The 26,011-nt window shown below is 38.2% G+C and overlaps 2 protein-coding genes across 3 annotated transcripts in view; one reads left to right on the top strand and one right to left on the bottom strand.

The window, feature by feature from the left end:
• Positions 1-9,385, top strand: part of CCDC73 (coiled-coil domain containing 73) — a 60,549-nt gene extending 51,164 nt beyond the window's left edge. The window contains exons 17-19 of the mRNA XM_076343892.1: positions 357-1,916; positions 4,962-5,095; positions 8,258-9,385. Of these exons, the coding sequence (XP_076200007.1) occupies positions 357-1,916; positions 4,962-5,095; positions 8,258-8,464 (1,901 nt within the window). The 3' untranslated portion in view covers positions 8,465-9,385. The remainder of the gene's footprint in view (positions 1-356; positions 1,917-4,961; positions 5,096-8,257) is intronic.
• Positions 9,281-25,641, bottom strand: EIF3M (eukaryotic translation initiation factor 3 subunit M). 2 transcript variants are annotated; one of them, XM_076343893.1, is made up of 11 exons: positions 25,535-25,641; positions 23,892-24,024; positions 22,360-22,498; positions 21,842-21,965; positions 21,207-21,301; positions 15,888-15,971; positions 14,418-14,517; positions 13,895-13,976; positions 10,599-10,742; positions 9,984-10,044; positions 9,281-9,557 (listed from the first exon to the last, which is right to left on the bottom strand). In XM_076343893.1, the coding sequence occupies exons 1-11, from the start codon at positions 25,574-25,576 to the stop codon at positions 9,437-9,439; spliced, it is 1,125 nt and encodes a 374-aa protein (XP_076200008.1). In that variant the 5' UTR covers positions 25,577-25,641; the 3' UTR covers positions 9,281-9,436. The 2 variants fall into 2 exon arrangements, with proteins under 2 accessions (XP_076200008.1, XP_076200010.1); XM_076343895.1 differs by having other exon boundaries at positions 22,360-22,435.
• Between the last annotated feature and the right edge of the window lie 370 nt (positions 25,642-26,011).

Here is a 26,011-nt window from a genome sequence, read left to right as displayed (position 1 = left end):
TAGACACACAATGGTTGATTAAGTATGTGTTATAATTTCATAATGAAGACCCCTTTCAATAGTAAGACTAACAGATACCAGTTGGGAAATATTTCAACTATAAGCCATATCTAAAATCTACAGAATGTTAATATATTTTCTGTTTGAACAGCTTATAAATATTTTGCAAGTTACCATAATACAATACTTATCTTCAGTAACTTTTTGATAGACTTGTGTGTGTAATGTAAGATAAGAAAAATCAGTATCGATACTAATCTTGAGTCTATCTCTGGAAATTTTAAACTGTAAAAATAAAGCAGTACTTAACCTCTGGGTTATCTATCACTAACTAGAGAATACACTTACTCTAACAGATTTACAAGTTCTTGAAAACAGTTTTAAGGATGAAATTAATGTTGCTAGCCCTTATGAAGAAAATCAAAGGGAGGCTTCTCCCAGGAATACCCTCTGCACAGATACTGATTTAATTACCCAAGGACAGACCTCTGAAATGCATGTCACTGAGTGCAAAGAAGCAGAAAATCTAGGAGCAACACAGAGAATGTTACTGGAGGAAAACAATGCAAATTTAGAACAAAAGCTACAGGACAGCACTGAGCCATTGGCAGCATGCCACACACAAACAAGAAAAGACTTTTTAGACAGTACTGACACTGTAGATGTCTACAAGAAAAATGCAAGTCAGGAGACTGACTCTAGCAAGCAAGAATTGTGCAATACTACAGATGAATCAATTTGTACTAAGGCAGATAAAAAATCAGATACCATACAACACAACACAAGTGTCCTTACACCTGAAGCACCCAAACCTGAGTCTGAAGCAGTTCTTTGTACTGAGAAGAATGCTGTGTGTGAGAGAAGTACAGATAATCATCAAGCTAAGGAATTAAGTTTTGGCATCCTATCTTATACTAAAGAAAATTCTCAAACAGAATACCAAAAATGTAGCTTGCTGGACAGTGGCAATTATGTAGGTAATGAATTACATAAAACAGAAAAAAACCTGTTAAATCTGAGTGGTTTACATAGAGATAAACTTCCTTTTAAACAGACACACATAGATGCTGAAGACAGAAATTACAATGCTAATGCCAGAAACATAAATAGAAATGGTGCACTGAGGAGTACTGGTGTTCCAGCAACTGATGCTCAAAATGTACCAACTGTTTATTGTAATAATGCAAGCAGTGATGATGCCACAAAAGAACACAGTGATAATACGTCTCTCTTAGGTATTTTCAATTTATGCCCCCCCAAAATAGAAAGAGGAATAAATGTGGATGATGTGCACAGCAAGCAACCTGAACAAGACAGTACTGAACAAACAGGAAATGATACAAATATGTGTACTTTGAACGCTGAAGCCATATCTCCAGTAAAGGTTGACGGTCTTGAAATAATTGTTCACAAAAAAAGCCCAACAGATAGAATTAGTACAGATAAACTAATTCCATATAAAAAAGTTAATGATGATATTCAGATACACTCCATCAAAACTGGACATTCCTTGGAGATTAATAATTCAACAAATAACACATTGTTAAAAGAGAAAAAAGACTCACTAAATAGTACAGTTCCAGGAAGGAAGTTTGCTGAGGGTCACCTGAAAGAATCATGCTCTTTACCCATGAGAACATCTGGAAATTTAGTAAACGTAAGTGGAAGGTCATCCTTTGATCTTTCAACCTCAGATAAAAAAGCTGAGAAAACTCCAGTATACTTAAATTTTTTAGACCTCGGTTCTTGTTCAAGAGTAAATCAAATGAAAGGTCAAGCTACATGGACTTCAGCTTCCAAGGAACCTTCTCTTTTGAAAGAGAAACTACCTTATTTAGTGGAAAACACAAAGGTTATTTCAAAAACACAGTGTCAAAATCTCAGTGAAAATGTTGACAGAAGAGAAACAGGACTAGGTAAGAAAAATAAGTGTTTATGTTTTGAAGCATGTACTGAATCTACTTAGATTATCAAAATGTGAAATTTCTGCATCTAAGTTTAGTGTAGCATTAGTAAAAAGTAAAACTAACATTTTAGTTATATGGCAAAAAAAAAAGATTATATTTCTCTGTTAATTTATAGAATAAATGCAACTAAACAGCTTTTGTTTCCTCAATTATCTGAATAAATAAACTTCTCATATTTCCCTTTGTGAAAGAAAAGCAGTGCAATGACAAACTGAATTTTATAGGCATTTCTAACCCTAATGTAGAGCATATTCTACCAGGGCTCTGCATATATCTGAAAAGCACTGAGCAGCTTTTGGAAATTCTTCAGTGCCCTCATTTTGCATAAAAATTAGGGTAGTTTTTGAACCAGTAGATGCTGCTTTGAATGGGGCTTAAAGAAAGCTTACTTTTTTATTTTACCGTACATCTTACAACCATCTGATTGTGTTGAATGTGTGAAAGGAGAAGTTTATATTCTTTGAAGCTCTGGAAAACACACCTAGCTGTTAAGAGTGCTCAAGGAGCTTCTTTATCTCCTACTGTTGGCACTTGGTGATTATTTGCTGAGCAGTATTTTGCATATGCAAAACAGTAGATATGAAGTTTATTCCACGTTTCTAAATCATTACTGAAATGTGGAAAAATTGTTTTAGATTTGTTTTGCAATAAAATCAGCTGCAAGATTACCCCTATATTTATTTACTAAAAGTGCCATTTCTAAACTCAATCTTTTACCAAAGTAATAAAAGTATCATCTGTATTTCCAGAGTAAACTGACTCCAATATGTTTACAGATGCTCCTCTACTTCAGTAACTGGACATAGTAAAAAATAGTATAAGTGGTGCCTTCCTTTCTCAAAATAAAGCTTGCATGCGGATTCTATTCTTAATGCATGCTGTAAGCTTAAAAAAGCAAATGATCTCTTAGACTCTGGAAGAAATGAAAGCCCCTGCTTTTGTAGAAAAATGGAGCTTTGGGTGCTTAGATGTTTTTCAAAAGAGCTAGATCCACAATATAGGGTATTTGCGTCTATTTGAGGTTTTGTTGATGTTGTGTTTTGAGCTTTGCCCCTCGAATGTACAAAGAGCAGAACGGACTCCCGTCCCTTAGTTTTGGAGCCAGTGGCAGTGAGACAGAAAACCAGCAGTCTGATTTCTTTATATTGTTCTGGTGTTATGAATTTAGGTTTATAGGTAATTTCGTTTCTGTGCTTGGTCTTTTGCCTATGTGTATTTGTATACAGATGCACAATTTTTTGAGGTTCGGTTTCAGAAAAGTCTTTGTCCCTAAAACAGTAGTGGTCGTAGCAAGGTAGCAGAATCCTGATCTCAGATGGTACGTTATTTCTTTTAATAACGTGAATTTTGATACCTGTTTCAAGAAAATGAATGCATAGTTATGCGATGTTCTGCATGTATCTTTTCTGTAAGAACAGACAGCACTATCTGAAGTTCTTCCATGTGTTTCTCCTCCTTTTCTTGTCAGAAACCTTTCTGTATGCAAAGTACCATAATTCCAAGTGACTCTGAGAGGTTCATCCAAAGGAATTGGTAGGGATTTTAATATAACTCTAATTCCCCAAATGAGCTGCCTAGTGACCAGTACAGTCACCAGACCTCTTGAATTCTAGCAAAACTTCACAGTGAGGATCTTGGTCTGGGGCCCAGATGTGCCTCTCACTCTCATCATACTGCCTAATTTAGACAGGTCCCTACTTCAGCTTGCTGACCTCTGAATCCTGCACCTCTTTGGAGACTAGAGTGCCTTAGTGTCAGGGCACCTAAGAGATAGTTGTTGTGGTACTCAGCACTGCAACTTCCAAGATTTATTGTGGTTGGTTTTTGTTTTGTTTTATTTTCAGGTATTTTCTCAAATGGCAAACCTGGAGTGGTATCCATGGTGTCCCTAAAGTTTTGTTGGGTTTTTTTTTACTTACTGAAACACACGCAGTTTAACCATATGGGAGACCTAGAGGCAAAGAGCATTGGTGAAAGAGTTTAGTAAGCCTATCTGAGGGAATTCCTTTTACTGCCTAACCACAATGCAATTTACTATTTATACAACTCTGGTTCCCAGACAGCAACCACTCCACATCAGTAAATGGAGGAATGAACTGGCAATGGGCAAGATCCTCCTGGTGAACTCTTAAAAAAGAAAACAAACACAAACTCATAACTGTTTTCCTCTTCCTCCCAAGAGAAAATGATAGTACTCTTAATTAACTGTTACATAACCATGAGGTAACATGTATTTTCATAGCAAAACAAAGATTTTACTATTGTAGCAGTGATCAACAGGCATCTGTGTAGTGACAAAACAGCTACTGTTTGCATTATGAGTAATCGTGAAAGTACACTTATGTTTTGATCTTGCAAGGAATTTGGTACTGGTTTCAACGGAGTCTATTAGCAGTGCATAAAGCCACTGCAGGATTGGAGCCTTATACTCTGCTAAGATTAATCTACTTATTTGCCCTTCCTACCTTTAGTAGATAGCTATAGCCTGGTTTTCTGAAATATTAGGTATAGCCATTTACAAAAAGACTCCTTACTTAAAATGTTCTTCGTTTGTCTAAAAACCTTTGTATTTAGAATGTCTTTTTTATTACAAGTCACCCTGCAATATGATGTCAGGATGGCAGTAATTATGTATTTTATCACTATCAGAAGGCGAGTCTTAAAGTAATACTGTTTGAAAAATATATATTAAGTTAGAATATTCAGAATACATACTTTTCTATAAATCACAATTTTAATGTCATTAACTTAATATGTGACAATGATATAAAACATTTTTAATCATGATAGAAAAATACCTCATCTTTAGAGACAAAATAGATGCAGAAGTATGTGGAAAAAAAATGAAGAGGAAAAAGCCTACAAGAGATGCAGTGTTTTAAAACAAAAATATTTTATTTTTTAAGATCAGAGGTAAACCAGAAGTTTAGTTACTTTACAATTAGTGCCTAGAGACTAAATTGCAGTTGTTACCATTTCCTTTTTGTCAATCAGGTTCTACCAGTTTTAACAGAGCTGCCGACACTTTGAATACCTCTAGTATCCACCGAGACCCCCAGGGAGACCCTAGTGAAGAATGGAATGCTATAGCAAAGACTTTTTATGATTCTCCTTTTCCCACAGAACATGTAAGTCAATTAAAAATATTGCGCACCAGACCTCAGTGAGCTAATTCCACAGATATTTGTACAACTGTACACATCTGGATACTTTAAGACTGAGTCAATCTCCAAAATAATATCAAAAGGGCAACACGGCACCATTTTTCACAATTAAGGTTGATAGAAAGCAGCAGGAAAAAGTCACAGCATATGAATCAAACAGATGCTAACCAGTCTGTTTGGGAGGGGAGGAAGAGGGTAGTTCATTGTGTACCCTAATAAAAATCATCACCTACAGTAAAAGTAGGAGCTAAAAAAAAAAGGGAAAAAAATATATATAAAAGTATAAAAACATTGTTTCCTTTATTACTTCATAGGAATGTTACTTAAAAGAATCTGTGAAAGACTAAAAATTCAGCATATCTATGAATTACAGCCTATCCGTTTATTCTATGCTGCAGTTATGTGATGCCATATTTAGAGTTATCTTACTACTTAGTAGGATGACATTACACAAACGTGTAAAAGCAGAGAATTAAAAAGAAACTTACTGTTTCCCTGTAAGACAACTTCATTCAGGATGGCACTAGCAGCGGCTCATACTGCATTTTTAGATCTATGTTAGACAGTGGAGCTTCAACAGTTATAACTGCTGTATTAGGATTTGACCTAATGCTAAACATATCATTCAAAAGTGATACAATAATTTACAACTGCAGTTGACCTTCCTTTTTAGAAGAGGTTCTAGAGGTATTTCTCAGGTAGTTATGGCTGTCTGAGGTTTGAGGTCAGAGTGTGTAGTGTTTTCAAGTGACAAAGTTGGCTGACTTCAGCGGACTTAATCAGCTCTCAATGCCATTAGCATTCACATTCTCTAAAATTCAGAAGTAGACTGACGTTTTAAATTACTGAACTTTCCTAACACGACTCTACTTGTGAATGACAGCAAGGTGGATTTTTCACCAAACAGTGGTGGTATTTACTGTTTCTCTCTTGCTTTTTCTCGCTGAGGTGGAGCCAGGAATTGAGTGAACTAAAATACCTAATCTACAGCTAATACAAAGCTGTATTTCATTATCTGATTGTGGTTATATCTACTTTGTCACCTCCAAACTAAAGCTCCTTGTGTGCTGGCTAAGTGAAAGCTGAGATGGACAAGAACAGAGTGCCTTGTTGGTTTGCCTTTAGATTATTTTCCAAATACTTAATCTATGAAGTCTCAGCCTGGGATATTGCAGACCACTCCCTCCCTTCTGTGTTGGTGTCATTCTAATACCTTCTGTCCTCAAATTCGTCATTTTTATGACTGATACAAAAAAGCTGTTGGGAGATTAAAAATAGGCTCAGCAGTCTTCTTTGCTGCTCAGTTTATTTGTTTTGACTAACATGTATGATAACTAGAGCAGACATGCCTTCTACAATTTCGTTAATCTCATTCAACCACAGTACAGTACTCTAAAAAGTGATAAAAATTAGAAAGCAATGCTACAGATGCACTTAAAATTCTAGTAAAAATATGAAGAACTGTTTTAAACATTAGTCTGTACATGCCCGAGTACCAAGGTAAGGATGAATAAGCATTCTCAGCTCAGTTAAAACACAAGTCCCTAACTAACTGTGCAGTCATACTATTCAGCAATGAATGGTTTTTACACGTGTCCCATAGGTTGCCATATTACTCAGTGCTGGCAGTAAGACATGTTTTACTTGTATTTTATTGTGAAAATGCTGAGGCCTTTTAGTTTGACAGCTTGGATTATTTTTTTAAAGCTTTATTCTAAACCCACTGTCACAGAACTGTATTAAAATGCTATATATATTATCTAACTGCAATTACGTCTCCAAAGAGGCTGTCTTCAGTAAAATCCAAGTAACATGGCATGGCTTTATTTCACTGGAAAATTTCACTTCCGCATGTGGAAGACCTAAATGAAAGTTCTTCTCTTGGATTATTAGTACAGGACAGATGCAGCCCCATGTGCTATTCCATAGAGATTTTGACTAGTGGCTTGCAATGAAGTATGATCTGTTTTTTTCTGAGGCCTTGGGAAAGAACATGGGAGAGCGTATGTATACAGCCACTAGAATTAACAGGTTGAACATTTTATTGCTCAAATGAAGAAGCTACTTCCTCATTGAAATGGAGATTACAGTAATTATTGACCTGAGTATCAGTATCTTCAGCTGCATGGCAGTAATTTTGTTACAGATGCAATAGGCTAAGTGAACAATTTGCATGAAGTTTATTGTTCATATTTCAAACTTCAAGAAATGCTTGCGCACTGGGGAAGGAAAGTTTTAGCACAAAATTCATGTGCTGAAATGAAGGCAGGCCTGATAAAGACTTTGTGGCTTACAGCTGGTTGGGGCACAGTTGCCTAATACTAAAAAATAACTGAGCAGAGGGGGAAGGCCTCATCTTGCGATTCCTGTAAGAGAATTACCTTCACATGCCACCAAAGTATTATATGTCACATTACAGATCCCCAAGAACCACTGCAACGCTGGTTCTGCGTAACATGGCTTTGTTGTGCACCTCTGCTCAGGCAGGTGGCTGGTGCTGCATGCTGGCCTCCCCGAGAGCCAGCAATGTTGGATTACAAGTGGAGAATTCATCATTCAAGCAAAAAAACTGTTTCCCTACTGTGTTGCCATATGTGTTTTGATTTGGATATGTATGAGGTATCTGTCAAATAGTAATTAAAACTGTTCAAAGAACAAAAAGATCTTTCTTTAACATAAAAACCCAACCTATTACAGACCTTGCATTAATGATGTTCGCTTTCTAATCTGTACAACGAAGCAGAGAGGGAGTTAACACTATAAACCTCATGATTTTGGGTTTTGTTAATCAAATGCTTGCATAGCAACAGAAATGTCAATTGCAACATTAAACTGTTTAATTAAACTATTTATTTTGCTAATCTGCATTCTAGTACAAGGTTGTCTTTTTTTTTAATCATACTCTTCTGTACTAAGTCTTACGTTAAGGTTTGGTTTATAAAAGTATATTTGTCATTATCAAGTCTTCTAAATTAAAGCTGAAGCAAGCACTTCAAATTAAACATATTTTTTCCAGTTATCTTTCTGTTCACATTTCCTTGCTTAATGTTCAGCAAAATCCAACAATTTGAACCTTTGTACCTGAATTTCACTGGATTATTAACTGCTAAGTTTGTATTCTGTCAGGTGAAAGAAGGATTTACTGCTTTACAGCACAAGCAGAAGTCTTCTCACATGACTGTAACTCCAGCAAGAAGTGAAAGTGCACTCAGAGATGAGGACAGCTCTATTCATAACTCCATTATACAAAACCAAATAGAAGAAATTGAGAAATTCCTGAATTTAGAGAGACTTCATTCAGCAAGAAAAAGAAAACATGAAGAAGGCCAATGAAGATCAGTGGCAGAAGATAAAAAGCATGTCTTTTAGGCACAGATAAATCACTTCGTAAACCAGATTCGCAGAGGTATTCCTATAGAATATGGTATATATGCACTGTGCTTTCATGTTTAACACAGCGTATAGACCTTTTATGATGTTCAAAAATGGATACAATCCCTACTGATAACGTTAGTTCTCTGTTTCTGCAATCAAATCCAAGTTGTTATGGGTTTTGCCCAAAGTTAAAAAGTTCACAAGTTAATGTTTTAATATCCAAATGAAATGATTACTTAAGAATACCCTTCTCCTGCTCCTCAGAAGTTTTGGCTGAAATACTTAAATTTGGTTTCTCTGTCAGACTGCTCACTCAGTTTTCAAGCAAAATCAGCTGCAACTGTTTCAAAATACAATGGTTTCTACAAACATTTACAACAACTTACAGCAGTTCTAAGTGGCAGAACAGGAAAATCTTCTGCTTACCTTTACTGCCAAATTATTTAAATATATCTATTGTAGTTGATTCTGTATCAATAAGGTCTCTTTCAAAACTAAAGCATCAGGTATGATTTACAGAGATAAGGCAGCAGATCTTGCTTCATAAAGCTTCACTTCTAACTGGCTCACAGTTTTCCTCCCTTAGGGTATAAGGGAAATTTTCTCTTACTTTACAATTACTTGCACCATCATTTTTCTGATCTCCCTCCCTTCCTCCCCACACCTCTTGCAAAGAAAGGTCCTCATACTGTAAATTTAAACAAGGACAAAAGAAGCATAACCAAGATTGCTACTGTTTGTTGTTGCTAATTACATAAGAAAATCAACAGAAGATATTTTCCCATGTTAGTTTTATTGCTTTTTTTGTGTTGCAATTTAGAATATTTAGCTTCTTTAAACCAATTGCATACATTTTGGGAACATTCACAAATTGTCAAAGTTTTGAATAAATTTCATCTATAGTGACATTACTAGGTCAAAAAAAAATGTTTAGGTGTCTGAGAGACTGAGGAGACTGTTTTTCACTTGATTCAAATTTTGTTTCCAGGTGTTTAGAGTGTCATACAATTGCTGCCATTGCTGCTTTCCAAAAGTCCGATGTGTGCTGTGACTAGAGAAGTAAAACAAAATTGGAAGATGATTACCAGATGTCATGCTCACCTAATAATTCTTTTATAGCATTACTTTACTCTCACAAGTGAATAGAAAAATTTTTATTTTCTCTATATAAAGGGTTGCACTTTACCAGTTAGAGAACTCTGTAGCCTTCCCAAATATTTAAAGCAACAACAGTCATTAGTATTCTTGTCACTATTAGGTCATTAAATGAAATGTGCTGGAAAATAGGACTCTTTCATTAAATAAGTTAATCACATTCAGTGTGAGCTTTAATAAAATTATGATAAATAGCAACTATTTAACTACGAGCAACCGATAGGAACAATACCTTGCTTCTAGTTAAAATATTCTACAAATGTAAGTGAAATAATTAGAACACACTAAGTTCTGCAAAATGCTATGAAGAATTAAGTCTTACCTGACAACTACTTTCCTCTGTGTCTGATCTATTTTGCAGTATACCATCTTTGTCTTTACAGCTGCAAAAAAGCAATGCTGTTTTGAGCAATATTTTCGAGATAGTGCAAAGGTATTAAACTGCATAAAAACTCTTCAAAATTAGATCAATACAAACATAAAACCACAGCAGTTCACTTAATACTGTTTTGCTGTTGGTTTTAACAGTCTAGTAGGCAGAAAAGCAAAATGATGTAGCAAGATGAAGGTCATGCATGAATCCTATTGTTTGGTGCCAATCTATTAAAGCAATATCCTGTACAGTTTTTATGAACTTCTCTCCCCTACAAACACATCCTGTTTTGATGACAGCAAACAAAACCAGATGACAAATTAAACCTGCAAACAATTTATTAGTTCTATAAAGAATTACATGAAATACAGTTCCTGTCACTGAAAAGAAAAACGCTGTTTAAAAGATAAGTTAGGCATGTCTTTAAGCATGCAGTTTTGCAGCTATATCTTGTAACTAACAGAGAAATTAAAAGTATTTTTCTGAATATTTAACATTAGCTTAGAAGACTATAAAAGGTATTGTTCATTAGCATTGTGTAAAGTATGGTACTACAGTTCTTACCATCAATAACAAACGCTTCTACATCATCAGCTCCAATCTGAAGTTCCTGTTGCATTGTGTCAAATGATATTTCTTTATTCTCTACAGCCATTCCCATGAAAGTAAGTAGCCTCATTTTTGCCATATTGTGTTCGTGCAACAAGCCTGTGTAAAAGTGTTGATAGTTTATGGATATGAGTTATAATTCAATAATTCATGAGTCTGTTTTTCATGTTATTTTTACTATCTATGCTTCAAATAATTTAAAATTTATTTCACATCAAGAAAATATTCCACCTGTCCTTATTAACATTTTTTTGAGGTAAAACATTAATTCCTGCATCTTCCTGGTGTTTTGCTAAAATAGCTAGTTTAGTTGTGAATTCAAGATTCAGTCGTTGTCAGTAAAAGGTAATAAATATCTACAAAAATGAAGCACAGAGATTTTTTTGAAACAGTAAAAATGTCACCTTAACAGAATTTTAGATGCTGAGCGTGAAAGTGAATTTTTCAGTTGCATCATCTGGAAGAACAGCAACACAACAACAAATGGAAAATACATGACTGGTAATGTCAAAACCTTCTTACAGCCTCACCATTCATTCTCATGTAGTTGCTTGAAAATAAACCTCTCTCAATAATGGTTTAGCAACGTAACATTTTTGTGCCAGAAGAATGCGTTTTGGCACTAAATTAGCTGTTTATACCACAGCAAAAAAGCATCATGAGTCACATGTATGCTTACAGCATCTAGCATGGCAAAAAGTGCTCTTCGAGAATAGAGGAACAGATCTTAAAAGTTAAGTTAGATCTTTTATATGATTGTATGAATGGCAACACGAGGAATTGAGCCAACGGCTTGCACATCTAAATCAGAGACCGTTTTCCTGGAAAAAAGTCGAGGTCAACAAAGTTAAGACATTCAGATGAACCAAGGCATTTCTTAATCCAAGCTCTGTGAGGTACCAACTAAGGTTCAGCGGACGTTTCTTTAAAAAAAAGTCAATCATTTTGTTTTGGAATGACATTGCTTCAGTAAATATTTAAGTTTGGAATTTATAACATCCATACACTAATAGGAAAGCACATTAGTGCAGGGCATCATGTTGTGTTAATTAGCTATAATTATGATGCAGGTTCCCTATTTGGCACTGCTTCAACAAAAATGTGATCACCATAATTCATACGAATGAGGAGCACCAGCAACTATACCTAACTGGGTTTAATGGAACTCTACAAGCATCAAAAAATCAATTAGCACACATTAACCCTAATTAACAAATGCAAATGAGATGCTGATTAACTTTCCGAAAAAGATGGTTGATAATACCAGATTAAATGTGGACATGTTAGGGCGATTCAGTTGACACAGATAATGCTACTGCTGGCCTAAGTTGTCAGCATTAATAAAACAACAAATTGTAACAAACTGATGCCACCTGTAGGAGCCTTCACTGCACAGCTTTCATAAACCGGTTTTAATTGGTCCTGATCCAGGAAAGGTTAAAACTAAAGCTATGCTGTACTGTCACTGAAATCCTACTATTAATATCCTTTATTTTAAAGCCCAATATCTTGGCAAATTATTTAAAAAAAAAAAAAAAATACATCTTTAAAGCATGATTAAAAATATATTTATTTTTGGGAACAGATCATAGGTGTTCTGAAGAATTTTGGAATGCCTCATCTAATAATTGTATTGTTTTCTATACATACCAAACCGCCCTTGTTTTTCAAAGGCATGGCTGAAACACTCAGACCAAGTTCTTAGCATTCCGGTCTGCACTGCCTCTGAATCTCTACCTTGTCCGCTGCTCAAAGACATTCAGAATTTTCTGAGTACACCATAAAGCAGGTGAGAAATCAAGATGGAAGTAAGGCTGTCTCAAAACAGTTACACAGGTATTTAAGGATTTTACTAAGATTACGTGAATCCTAGATACATGGAAAATGCACACACTGTATACTCACAGAGGTAAACACAGATACAGGCAGGCAAAGCAAAAGAAATCATAACTATTGTATATTATACAATTAATACTACGTATATGTGTAATTAATCTTCCATAAATTTATTGAAATGTTAGCATAACAGCATTTCCAGCAAATTCTTCTGTGGACAAAAAACTAACAGATAAGCCATTTCAATACATAAAAATAATTACAATACAAAAACCACTTTCCCCTAAGAAAGAAAAGCCTAAGATGTCTACACAACTAATGTTCAAATACATATGACAAAAGATATGCTGATCCTATCTACACATTTACAAACTACCAAAAACTTGCTGCTAATTTTATCCACGAAAAATCACATTGATATTTCCATCATTTCAATACCCAAAGTACCAGCATTTTAAAGCTTTGAGGGTAATTATTCTCAGAATTATACCACAGTCCATTAAACAAAATAATGCATGTATTAAAAGGCTGCACTAAACTCTGTTTTAGCAAAACTATGCCTTTCCTCAAATGCGTTCAGCCCGTGTTCAAGTGTCATTTCAAAATCAAAGTTATAAAAAAAAAAAATCTGATTTTTATGGAAACATTTATTCATTACCAATATGTCAAAACCTTAATGCAGTAATAAAAAAATCTGCATCATTGAGCAATTTCTGCATCGTCACTGACCCCTGTCCTAAAAAGCTGGAATATAAAAAACGTAATTTTAATGCATGCAATAGCTTATGAACCAGTGCTCCTTTGAAACAGTCAATTACACATCGACGGGGGAGTGTCAAAGTGTTAATTACTACTCCTTTTTTCCACAGTGTGTAAATAAAGAGGGTGCTGACATTAACATTCCATCACATTGCTTCATGTGATGAAACAAATTAACTGGGACAGACTGTGGCTTGCTAGGTCTAATGCATCAGCACACGCAGACACACACACGCGCACTATTTGCGTGTTTTATCTTACTGTTCAGGAGAAGTATTTCTGTTATAAAGTTATTAATCCTAAAAAAAATTGTAAGGGATTTATACAAGCTGCTGACTTAATAGTTGTAATCTCTGGCCCAGCCTAGAGTATCAATGCATTAAAACTCCCCTCCCAAAAGGTTTAAGAGAAAAGAAGTGGGGAAAAACACAGTTCTCTTCCAAACCCATAAACCAGCTTGTCCTAGTAGAACAAACCACAGTTAGATGGTCCATTTACGACCTAGTAGAGGTTAGAGTCTACAAACTCTAATCCATTCTTAAAAATTCCTATTAAATTTCCTTGGCTTCAATATATGGGTTCAAACTGAAGCACTTTGCGGCTTCCGTATCTTAAGCCACGTGAATAGTCAGAAATGTAATGATCTGAAAACTTACCAAGGGAGTCAATGAAGTCTTTGTTGTTCTGATAAAACTTGACATAGGATGCTAGTTTAGCACTTACAAAAATTGTCAAAAGCTAGAAGATGGAAAACAAATATAAGAACAGTTTAAATATTATCTACGTTTCCCTCCCTGCAGACTGGACAGATATATATATATATGAAAATATTGGTATTGAACAGAAAAATAAACTGTTAAGAGCTAAAATTCTGTCTTCTGTCAATGGCTAAGGGCAATCTGTGCTGAGCTTACTGCCTTTTCTCGGACTTGAAAGGCAGTTTTGCTACAGAACTCATGTGAGGGCAGGATTTGTAACTCTGAGTTTCTGAAACTTCTAAAGGGAAACATTTCACATGTAATTTTTTAAATTTTTTTAATTCTAAAAGCATTGAAAGAAATAGTACATTGCAGCTCAATGTTACTGACATAGATAACCATTCTAATGAATTTCAAAAGACTAATAAAACAAGGCACTCCACAGATATCAAACCATCTTGCTAAAAACAAAGTTACTTACATCATGAATAAGTTCTCCTTCCAAAAATTTGACTGGTTTTAAGGCAAGAAGATGATCAAAGAGAAAGGTATTTGGATCCTTCAACGCGCGTACAATACATCTAATCAGAAAAGGGAAATGCTTATTTTTACAGCAATACACATTTTTATGAGTAAGTGCAATTCAATTTGTTGTTCTTTGCTTTCTAGGAAACACCCAAGGGTTTTCAACTATTCTTAAATATAAGACATGTCACATTCCAATTTTCATCTTCATTTTACAGATGGAAAAAACAAGGAACAGAAAGCATTAAGTAATTTGCCCAGTATCACAAATGAAATTTGCCAGGTGGTGAGACTACAGATCACCCTACTGTTTCCATCTATGCATTTATTTCCAGCCAAACCTTCATTCCTAGAGGTATTTTTACCGTCCTCCTAAAATATCATAGAATTAAGTTGTTTAGGAAGATTAATTATACTTGAATACGTGACACAAAACAGAGAAAACCCCAGTACCAAACACTGCAAGACCTATGATTTATCAGTTGCAGCTCCAGACTATAAACAGACCTGAAGTGTTTCTAGAACTCTAGATGAAAGCTTTTGCTCAGCGGCACATTAGAAGACTCAGTGCTACACTCGCTCTGATGGCCTGGACCGCGACCCTGCCACCTAACGTACACCCAGAAGAACCCAAGGTCTGCATAGATGCAGCAACTTGATAAACCCCAGACAGACGTGTTCTTTCAGATGTAAAAGGCCTCAGATTGCTGTAGGGTAGTCAATGAAGTTTTCATTCATGCACAGACACTTTAATTTTCAAAATGAGTCATCCTGATTTTCCCACATGCTCAAGTATGAACAACTCCCTTGAGAAGTGTTGGTTGTACACACCCGGCAGAACTACACAACTTACTACAAATCTAATTCCTAAGAAGAGTCATGATAGGTAGAATGTCAAAATACAAGCTTTTATTCATTTCAGCCAGTGGGGAAAATACACGTTTACTCCCAGCTTGTCCAACAAGTAAGTTTATTTCTGTGCAGTTCACATCCTTAGTACTTGCTCATAGAAAAGCGAGCAAGAATTTCTTTTCAACAGAAAGTGCTATTTGACAAGAACACTTGAAGTTAGAGAATCAAAAAATCAGTAAGTAAAAAATGTGAAATAAAGGATGCCAATTCAAATTTTGATTGCACAGTTGATGTAAAAGACGTCCTTACCCAAGGCTGATCTCTCTCTCAGCAGTGACCAGAAATACACCTGTGCACTCGCACACTGGAGTAAACCTGACTCTGCCTAGAAACAACCAGCCCTACCGCAGACTGCATGGATGAACTCTTGATCAAGTCAGCCATGCTATGGAAAAGAGGCTGCAGCAGGGCCCTCGCCTGCCAGGCCATTCGGTACTCTTAATAGTAAGGCGATCAACATAATTTAGCAATGGAGAAAAAGCTACTTTCAAGAAAACTGGGAAGTCAGTATTACCTGTGAGCATCGACTCTAGCCTGGGAAGCATTGTCCTCTGTGTAACTTCCCAGTAGTTCCACCATTACTTTTGCTGCAGTGTCACTATAGAAGAAAAATAAAGTTACCTCAGGATTGCTGAAAAAATAGTTCAAACAAGATACTCAAATACTTAAATAATTCCATTATGATGTTATAGGTCAAATTAAATTACACTTGAAAAGATGTAGATGATCCATTTTAATTCTAGTGGAGAGAACAAATTAACTAGATGTATTCTTTCAATTCTTGTTCTACAAAATGTTTATCTTCACCCTTCATTTCATTCTCTTAAATTGATAAATTACCTACTGGTTATGGAAAAAGCTTTCTGAGCTAGGAACAGCTTTATATGGTTCACTAGAACACTCCTCTTACGCACATCTGGATTTAATCATTGCAGAATAAGTAGCACTGCAAAGTTTATTTCAAATGTAAAATGGCACATCTTAAAGAATATTTATGGTCAGGAAAGTGACTGTATAAAAGCTGCCTCTTCTTTTTTCACAGATTCTCTCTTCAAGTATTCGGAGTGAGAGCTGCTCATTTTACTGACAAAGTTAAGCAGCCAGCAATTAGATTGGCTTAGGCTGCTGTGAAGCAAGCAGCTTCCCACACTGGTTTGACAGACAGCTTTTAGAAAAACAATTCATTCTAAGAAAATTGAGTAAACCTATGGCCCAGTCTACCCAGATTATTTTGTAAACAACAGCTCATCAATGTTACTGCAGACCAGCTGCGAGACCATTACTTTGTCATTTTAACAGATTTTGATTTATTTTCACGTAACAGTTCTTACCACTAGTGAGGCCAGCAACTGCTGATGCTTTTTACAAAATTTTCAGCAAAAGATATATGCATTGAATACTGTGTGTGTATACGCACAAAAATCCATTTCCCCTGGAATTCTTGTTAACTATTAAAATAGAAGGCTGTGACAGTTCTTCCATACAGAGAATAGATTTTGCCAATGCCATCTTACTACTCCCTTTGGACAGGACAGGGTATGGGTGTAGGTACAACCAAACCTCGATAAGGAGAACACAACCGAACCTCAATAATGAGAGCGTGTGCTTTACAGAAATCTCCCATGCACATACACAGACTGGCGACTACTTTACTGAAAGGTACTTTCTCAGTGGCCAGGAGGAAGGTTGGATACTACTCCCCAGAGTGCAGCAAGTTATAGTGTAAAGCTAAGCTCCTCCTTCAAAGTAGTTCAATTCCAGGTACAGCAAATTTCCCCATGTGGTCTGACAGACCTACAAAATCTCCTTAAAAGAAAAAAGCAGCACAGGTCTGAAAGGTTTTTATAGTGCAGTGACACTATCTTTATGTGGGTATTTATTTTAAATCTTGCAATACTACTATTTGACAACTTCTCTAGGAGCACAAGACCTCACCCTATAGCGAATTTACCAGATCCCATAGATGTGCAGGACAAATATTAAGACATCGTGGGAAGCGAGCAACATCATATATAATCTGGATGTATACTGAGTGAAGAGAGTTTGTGCTCAAGGCAGGGGAATTTTCTATAGGTCCCAGCCATTATTCCAGAACTGTGTTCACGGATGTAAACTTTGAATGAAACATTTGTTTTAAGACTCAAGCATTAAAGAGGTCAGCTTACATTTTGTCACAGCAACTGATTCTGGTGTGTAGAGGAACTGATAGCTCTGTATCAGTGAAATAAAATTAATTTAGACAGCTTTATATATGAGAGAACTATTTGCATGTAAATCAGTCTATGACAGACTATGATCTTTGCACTGGTGAAATGTTATCAACACTAGATGTTCTAGTGAAGACAAAGAACCAGTTTAATACAGGACTGATACTATATAGACATTCAAACAAAGAGGCTCAGCTGATGTGCTGTTCAACCTAACAATACAAGTCCCCTTATTTAATATAAACTTTCAGTAGTTGTTCTTACACACTTCAGAACTGTGTTACAGATTTCTGGAACTTTTCCTCTTCTACCCATTCCCTTAGGAGCAAAAATTGAAAACTGCATTTAACTAATTTCAAACAGTATTTGCAATCCCACCCCCTCCCCCATTTTTTTTTGAAGGGGGGAAGGTATCTTTCATTTGTATTTCTAGGAAACATCAGAATGCTACAAGACAATTCCTCTCAAACTTTCTGTGCTAAATTCTTGTGAGCCTCAGCAAATATGGCAGGCCTTTTAATCTTATTCATTCTATTCAGTGTCAGATTACTACCGTAAATTAGGATGTATAAAGCAGTAATACAGACAGATCACTATTTTATCAAAGCTCATTGCTAAATGCGTATCTCACCTAAGATGCAAATGTGAACATTTTTTCTAGCAAGACAGCTTGCACAAGTACTCTTGGCTCCACCTGCCAGTCTAGATGCGTAACTTGACAAAAAGCCAGTGAGAATTGAAGAGTGATGGCAGATAAAAGGAAGAAAAAAAAAAATAGAGTATTCAGAGACTTAGTAAGATGTTGGAATCAAGTCCCTCTACATTACGTGATATTAAATGGAATTAAAATTAAATGAAACAATTACTTTGCAGGTGCCTGACACGCTGAGCTTTTTGCTACAGGTATTAATAACCAGACTTGCCAGACCTGTTTGAATGTAAACCTGGGCAGGACTAATCCCACTCTGAATCCTGCCAGGTCAATGGCAGAGACTAGCTGTAAGCTGGCGCCTGGCGTGATATTCAGGGCCTCACAGCAGAACTCAACTCTCTGGCTGCACACAAGCCATGCATGCCTGTAAACCTCCATCTATAACTGGAAAAGAAAACAGGTTGTGTTACCTTGCAGTTTCACACCAACACAGCTAGGAAAATGCTGCTTAAGCAGCTGAGGCACAAAACTCTACTGCAGAACCTTTATGGCAAGGAGCATAAGCAGCAGAGAAAGTAACTAATCTCTTGCAAAGTTCAGCTACCAAATACAGATCTCAGAAACAAACCACACCAGCCATCTGTTTTCCAGCCACCACCACCAATTTTTCTTCAGTTGATCATGGCAAAGATAAAAGTCCCTCTTCGAAGAGATCAAGATGATTTTGATCATCAGAAAGAAGAAACTTCAACCAGAAAGTGACTGGAAAAGATCTGATAAAACAAGCTTTCACTTGTCACTGCAGGAAAAGGAACGCACCACACAGAACATCTGCACAATCTACTTTTCATGAGCTACCAATCTGTTCACTACCAAGTTATCCATTGGGGAAAAGTCTATTAGCTATGGAAAACCATCTCTTCTGCCGCATTGAGTGAAGTTAAAACATAAAATGAACCAAAAAATATTAAACTCAATTGTTTTCAACAATGTATTCTATTCCCTTGATTATAAATCAACATGGTAACTGAGGTATGATTTTTATTACTTATTTTTCGGTTCCCACTTATCTTCCCATACTGCTTGATAGAGCAACATTCCTGAGTGCTAATGCTGGAATGCTGCTGTGAGTTTCCCATACTATTGCAAATACTGCCCACTGATCCAGGGAAGTGAACCAGGTCAAAGGTGCTAGGGTCACTTCTTGTTTTCTTTTCTGGAGAGAAGTGTAAGTGCTCTGAAAAATTGCTCCATCCAGTGCGAAGCTTGCTGCAACAGATGGTAAGGACACTGAGTGCAGGAGTAATATATTACAGGGTTTGTGGAAGTTTTTAATGCCTATCTTAAAAATATCACCTATTATTAGTAAGCAAAAACCATTTGGTAGCAAGGTTACTGGTAGCACTGGAAACAAAAATTAGAAGTTTAATCCACAGATTTGATAACAAGACTAGCTAAAAATAGTGAGCTATTAAGTATGAGAATTAAGCTAGTTAAAACCTCTTAATAAATCAATAGGATGAGAAGTGTTTAAAAGAGTAGGAGCATTACAGAGCATCAGTGTAATATTTCTGAAACAAAGTAAGCACTAAGCCACGTGTAAGATCTCTGATGAACATTTCAGAAATTGTTTTGACCATCTGAAGTCTGTCATACAGTACTATCAATGCAAAAGCATTTTAACATTAGTAACAGGAATAGGACTTCCCAATCGTGTTGTAGCTCACAGTGTAACTACTCCACAAGCATTAATCATCCCTAAATTGAGGTTAGTTAAAAATGATCCTGCTACGCTGACGCAGCATTTCCAGGCTACAATTTCACCAGGCCAGAATAAGCTAACTCTCCTGCCAGAAGAAACTATCCTTCTCCTGTGACAGCTCCACACTTGCCTTTTTTTTTTGCCTGGCAAGGTCACCTCCCCAGTCCAATCCACCGTGCAGCTGCATAAATGCCTACACCAGCACAAATACACCCAGGTACTGGTAGCTGGAGGGGACAGGACAGGAATGTGGGGTACAGGACAGAACTGCTTCCTTCTGCAGCAGTACAAGGTTATGCAAATGTAGAAAATGCCAAGTGCAGTTCTACCAGTGGAAGTCAGCAGCGTAGAGGTCCTGATGCTGCCTCACTATCAAAATTAAAAAAAACTTAGAAAACTAACTCAGAAAACAGAGTGAAAGGGAAGGGCGGGGGGAAGCAACACACACGCACCACACACATATCCCAAACTACAGCAGGGACAGTTGAGACAGGCTGAAACTGTTGTGGAACTATATGCTGAAACTACTTCTGGATACCAGCCCACCTCAATAGCCCTGGCCAATGCAGTCAATACACCATATCACATCTGTAAGATAAATTGACGACAGCTCTCAGTTAAGACTTGCATTAATTTACAGGCACGATACGCACAGGATTACTTTACATGCCAGAAGACACTGGTCTGCCAGGTTTGTTAGATCAGAGATGCTTCTTATGATCCAGGATAATAATTTAAAATAGCCAAGCAGGTATTCTGTGGACATTAATTTCCATGACTAGTGGAAAGCTCTGTCCTAAAGGTAATGTTTACACAAAAAGACTGATTCTGTTAACTGTGATTGATAAGCCTCCCAACATCATTAAATAAGAGATAGCACTACCATGCACTACAATGTCAAAAGTGCAATTAAATAATAAAATTGGCATAATGCTACAATGCTCAAAGATTAATATTTATAGAAAGGAATTGTTTTATTTTGGGAGTCTGTGGTTTGCAGTTAATTCACTACTAACTTTAAGATTCTTGGAAACACTGGTTTAATGTAAGAGTGCTTAGAAACATAGCAAGAAAAAAAACAGGTATATTTGGATTGAATTATCAGTACAGAATGATTTTAAAAGTGCTGTGAGAAATACTTTCCCTACAGTTCACTTACAATACATCAACTTAAAATACAGTTACCTAGTATCTATTACTTGTCTTTTATACCTTTTTTTGCAGTCTACTAGGACATCATACAGCAATCTCAGAAGAGTATGCTTTTTCTCTGTGCCGAGATTCCAGTCAGAAATCCACTTTCGGACCTAGGTAGAATACAAGTGAAAAAGAAGCATTGGGAAAAAGACTAAAAACTGACAATATTTCTCATTTTCTCTCAAGCAGAAAAGGATTGAAAAGATCTTGCGCAGAGATTTCTCCTTTGGGTCCTCTGACTCTCAGGCTCCCCATGCAAAACCTGGAAGTTTTCCCGTGAGGAGCCAAAACTCTACGTTACTTCCTAAATAAGGATGAGTGATTCTAATACACTCCGACTCCAGAGCAAGGGACAAGAACTTGATGCCTCACTCCCGATCAAAGCTTCTCACTTTCATCACTATCACAGGAATCAGACAGACACATCAAACTACGTTCAGCATCAGAAATGGTAAATAAACAGCAGCTTGATTTAAATTCTGTAGACAGACCTTTAAAAGATAAGAAATTCAGTATTCCGCGTTTCTTATTTCACTAGGCTCTGGCAATTTGTAACAGGGAGAGACGGTCTGTATCAACTCTGACTAATATTTAGTGAGATGCAACATGGTTAATACAAAGGCCGTAACTTGAAGCACCACATTAATTACCTGATCTAGTTCAGTTGGGATGTACTGGATGGCACCACATGATGAGGCCACTTTAAGAAGGCTGCAGTACACTGTGTATCTCACAGGAGTGTTCTTATCCATACCATGGAAGAGATTGCTCAGTCTAAACCAAAAACAACGAACAACTGAGTTAAAGAGGTTTCAGAAAACATTACTGGAGTGCACATAAATGTTTCTATTAGATGCGTGCTAGTACACAAAACACCTGGTGGCACCTTACATCCGTGATGAATTGTAATGGCTTCCAGTTTTGTAAGTTTTCAGCAAAGAAGCTGAAAATTCTATGCATTTTAATTTTAATTTTGTAATACCCAAGCAAAAGAAAGTATATTGGTACTTCTATTTTATGATGGGGAAAAAGAAGGCGGGGGGGGGGGGCGGGGAGAAAAGACTGCTTTCTGCAACCGAGAGACAACTTGACAGACACCCCACACTTCGATTTAAAGACATACAATTGCAAGATACCATTGTCTCACTTTTCTCTGTACAATACTTACAGCTGCAATCTAAGAGATGGGCGCTCTCCTTCCCGAAATTTTACTAACTTCTCACACAGGCTTTCAATCAGCGCTTCTTGTTTGTCAGGTTCCAGAATAAGAAGCAAAGAGACTACACTGTTCATTACGCTCTCAACATCTGCACAAAACAAAACATGCAGCTATTTAAAATTGCAAGCAGTAATCATCAGTAGCTATTTAGTGCTGGAGAGTTTTCTGCTGCAAATGATTATTTTGCATGATCAAGACCTGTAAAAGAAAGAAAGTGCCAAGATAACCAATCTGGATATTCATCAGAACGTACCAGAGGTTTGGCTCATGTGGTCTTTCACCAACACATCTCCACGTAAAGCAAGAATTACCACTCTAAGGTCAAAACAGAATTTGGTATTTGATATCACACTTGCTCTGAATTCTCTGTTAACACATAAGAGAAGTCAGAGGAACTTCAGGTTTTGGTCTTAAAAAAACAGTGTTTCTCCTGCACACCCAGAAAACTGCCCCACGGTTCTACGCTGAGAATACTAACACCTAGTGCTCAAGTACAGTTAAACATTTCACCAGGAGCACATGGCAAACCCAGAGCACGGGGAAAATGCCTGCGAGAACAAAGTATGTTCAAAAGTCTCTTCAGCTCCTGTTTTCAGCATGGTGTTACATCCTTTCCAAACAGGACCAGACAGGTTTTGTGTTTTCTTTTCACAGTCTGCCCACATATCAGCTATGCATAGGATAAGAACAAAATTCATTACGTATGGAAAATATTATTTATGCCCCGAAATTACAGCTGAACATCAAACAGCAGAGCAATAAGCTTCTCCAGTATTTCATGTTCATTTGCCTACAGCAGAAGGCAACGTGAAAAATAATCTTAAGGACTCCTCCTTAGATGAACCATGCATTCTTTCACACACATTCATATTAGCAACTGGTTTGTTACATGTAAGTGCTAAATGGAATTTGTATATTGCTACAGAGCACAGGAGGCACAGAAAGACCATTTAAGGCTACTGCAGCATTACCAGTGTCATTAAAATATATTAGTGCATTTTCTAAGGATCTACAGTCCTAGCTCAAAAAGAGTTACTGACTACTGAAAATCCTAGTGTTTTCAGACAATATTAATCAATTAATGTTTCAGCCTTAAAACTTCTACTTACAGATGTCTAGTCTTAATTTTTGTTGATCTGCAGCATCACAGCCATTAACTGACAGTAAGTCTTATTTTTATCATACTTTTTTTCCAGAGAGAAAACCTATTTTATGTACAACTTGCTATGCCCTCATAATCAGCACAGTCCAGCTCGATTTCTGACTTCTTTAAAGGGCGCTGGATGTTTGGAGAAGGGAGGGGGTAGAGTACATGCAAATTTTACACAGCAACAATGGAAATAAGGACTTTCAGTTTTATAAGGATGCATGTGTTAACACGCAAGCCATGCAACATACCTCTAAATTCTGCCAACCGTTACTGTTTGAAAGCACTGATGGCAGTATGTTTAGCAAAAACGACAAGAATTAAAGGTGCAAACCTTTGTCATCCTCTTTCAGGCACACATCACAAACTTCAATGATCTGTGCCAAGTCCACATGAAGTCCACCTTCGGCATTTTCTTCAGAGATTTCTGCTCCTTTGGATTTCAGGTAAGCTCGAAGCTCTGCAGCCTTAGAAAAAACCCAACACACATAAAACGTAACAGTTGTTTTGTGAACAGTAAAGTCAAAGTAATTAAATTTCCTACAGATTTTTGTTCTGCAACCACTCCTCTGCCCCACCGCTCACTCACACTAGCTCTCACTTCTCCCTACCACCCCGTATCCTACAACGCTCCCTCTCCCCCACTTTAAGGCATAACCCAAACACCAACTCAGTGCACGTGCTGTGGCTGGTTTGCCAGTAACTGAATAGATCACACAACGGAATGAGCTTTCTCACAGTAGGAACGGGTCACTTACAACCACTGGTTGGAGGACAGCAGGCCTAGTAAGTTTTTGTGACAAAGACGCCTTCTTTTTATGAATTTTTATTATCTTTTACTCCCTTTGAAAACTTCAGGCAAAACAATAACACCATTTAGTTGCGCTTTCACCAGAAAAGAAAAAGGGTATAAACAAAACCACTTTAGAGAAGGCAGAACTAACAGTCCGAGTTAAAGACCGTTCCCAATACAATCCTATGACCTGCCTCACCTTGTCAGGATTTAAACCTACACCAAGAAAATACTTTTCCCCCAGTGACTGGCCTATGCGTTAACTTTACAATCTACCTTTTCAGCAGCAGAACCATAACCCTTCAGAGACAATCTATATGAGGGCATACAACTTTTGGCACAGGGGAACTCTGACCGGGATGCTACTGTAACACCAGGTGTAAAATTTACATCGAGTTCGGTGTCAAATCGTTACGGTACCATAAGACGCAGCTGAATGCTTTAGAATCCCTTACTGTACTGAAGATGTTTCAGACTGACTACTTGGCGGTGATTTACTAGACATCACGGCAAGTGGAAACTGGACTGAAGGCTAGTAGTTGTGTAGGCATTTCTTGTAGATTTCCAATTGCGTACAGCTATATATAGACACACCACTTAAAAAACACTAGGAACAACAAACCCTAAAATTCCAAGACAAAACAAAGCAGCAGCTCAAAGACAAAATTCACAGTTCCCATGCCCGTAGTATCAAAACTCCTGCAAAACCAAGACGGACAAGTAATGCTCCAGCCCACACCCGGACTAGTTTTCCTCCCCTAAAAAAAGTTCTGCTGAGGAGAGATGAAAACAAAGTATTAGGGAGGTGAAGAACTTTGAAAGGAAACTGCACACGCAGACTTATCCTTCAGTGTACAGTCTCTCCAATTCTCCCCTTAAATCTCCCCAGGAAGCGCCACACACAAGTTTACGGAGGGACACCCGGGTCCGCAGCGAGCACGGCAGCCTTCGGCAGGACAGGCACGCGCGGCCCCGCCAAGGCGGCAGGCCTGACAGGGACGGGCCCGGGCCCCCGCTCCGCCTGCCCCGCCGGGCCCGCCGCCCCCACCCCGCGCAGGCCGCCGCAGCCCGGCCCGGCCCTACTTCCCCTCCCCGCGATCGCCCCCCAGGGGCCGGGGCCCGGCCCCCTCGCTCTGCCGCCGACACCCGCGCGACCCGCTCCCCGCCGAGCCCCGGCCGCTGACCTGATCCTCCTCCGTGATGTCGATAAAAGCCGGGACGCTCATGGCGGCGGAGGCTCCCGCGGCCGGCCCGCGCACGCCGCCCGCACCGGAAAGGCAGAGCGGCTTCCGGCGCCGCGCGGCGCCCGCTTCCGCTGCCACGCCGCTGGGGGGCGGGGCGGGCGGGATCTCGCGCCCCCTCCCGCCCCGGGGCGGTGGCGGCTGCGGCCGTTGGCGGTGAGGTGGGGCGAGGTGAGGGCGGCGGGAGCGGCGACGGTGGCAGGCGCTGCCGGCTGCGCGGCTGCCGGCCCCTCGGAGGGCGCGTACCCCCTCCGGCCTGGCCCGCTGTCGCCCCGGTCCCCGAGCGGTTCCCCCCGGGCCCTCGCCGGCGGAGTTCTGCTGCGGGGCAGAGGTGCCCCCGCCGTGGCCGGGCGACTTGGCCCGGACCCGGATCCCACCTCACGGTCCGCTGGGCGGCAGCGGGCAGTGCCTCGGCGGCAG

The sequence above is a fragment of the Aptenodytes patagonicus genome, chromosome 7, assembly GCF_965638725.1.
Source record: "Aptenodytes patagonicus chromosome 7, bAptPat1.pri.cur, whole genome shotgun sequence".
Classification (NCBI taxonomy): domain Eukaryota; kingdom Metazoa; phylum Chordata; class Aves; order Sphenisciformes; family Spheniscidae; genus Aptenodytes; species Aptenodytes patagonicus.
The sequence above is the reverse complement of the archived record's forward strand: the minus strand, read 5'-3'. Positions and strand labels throughout refer to the sequence as shown.

Coding starts and splice junctions, on each gene's coding strand:
- EIF3M (XM_076343893.1), bottom strand. CDS start 25,576: ATGAGCGTCCCGGCTTTTATCGACATCACGGAGGAGGATCAG. Junction 24,025..25,534: donor ACATCACGGAGGAGGATCAG/GTCAGCGGCCGG, acceptor GTTTTTTCTAAG/GCTGCAGAGCTTCGAGCTTA. Junction 21,302..21,841: donor TCCCAACTGAACTAGATCAG/GTAATTAATGTG, acceptor TATTCTACCTAG/GTCCGAAAGTGGATTTCTGA.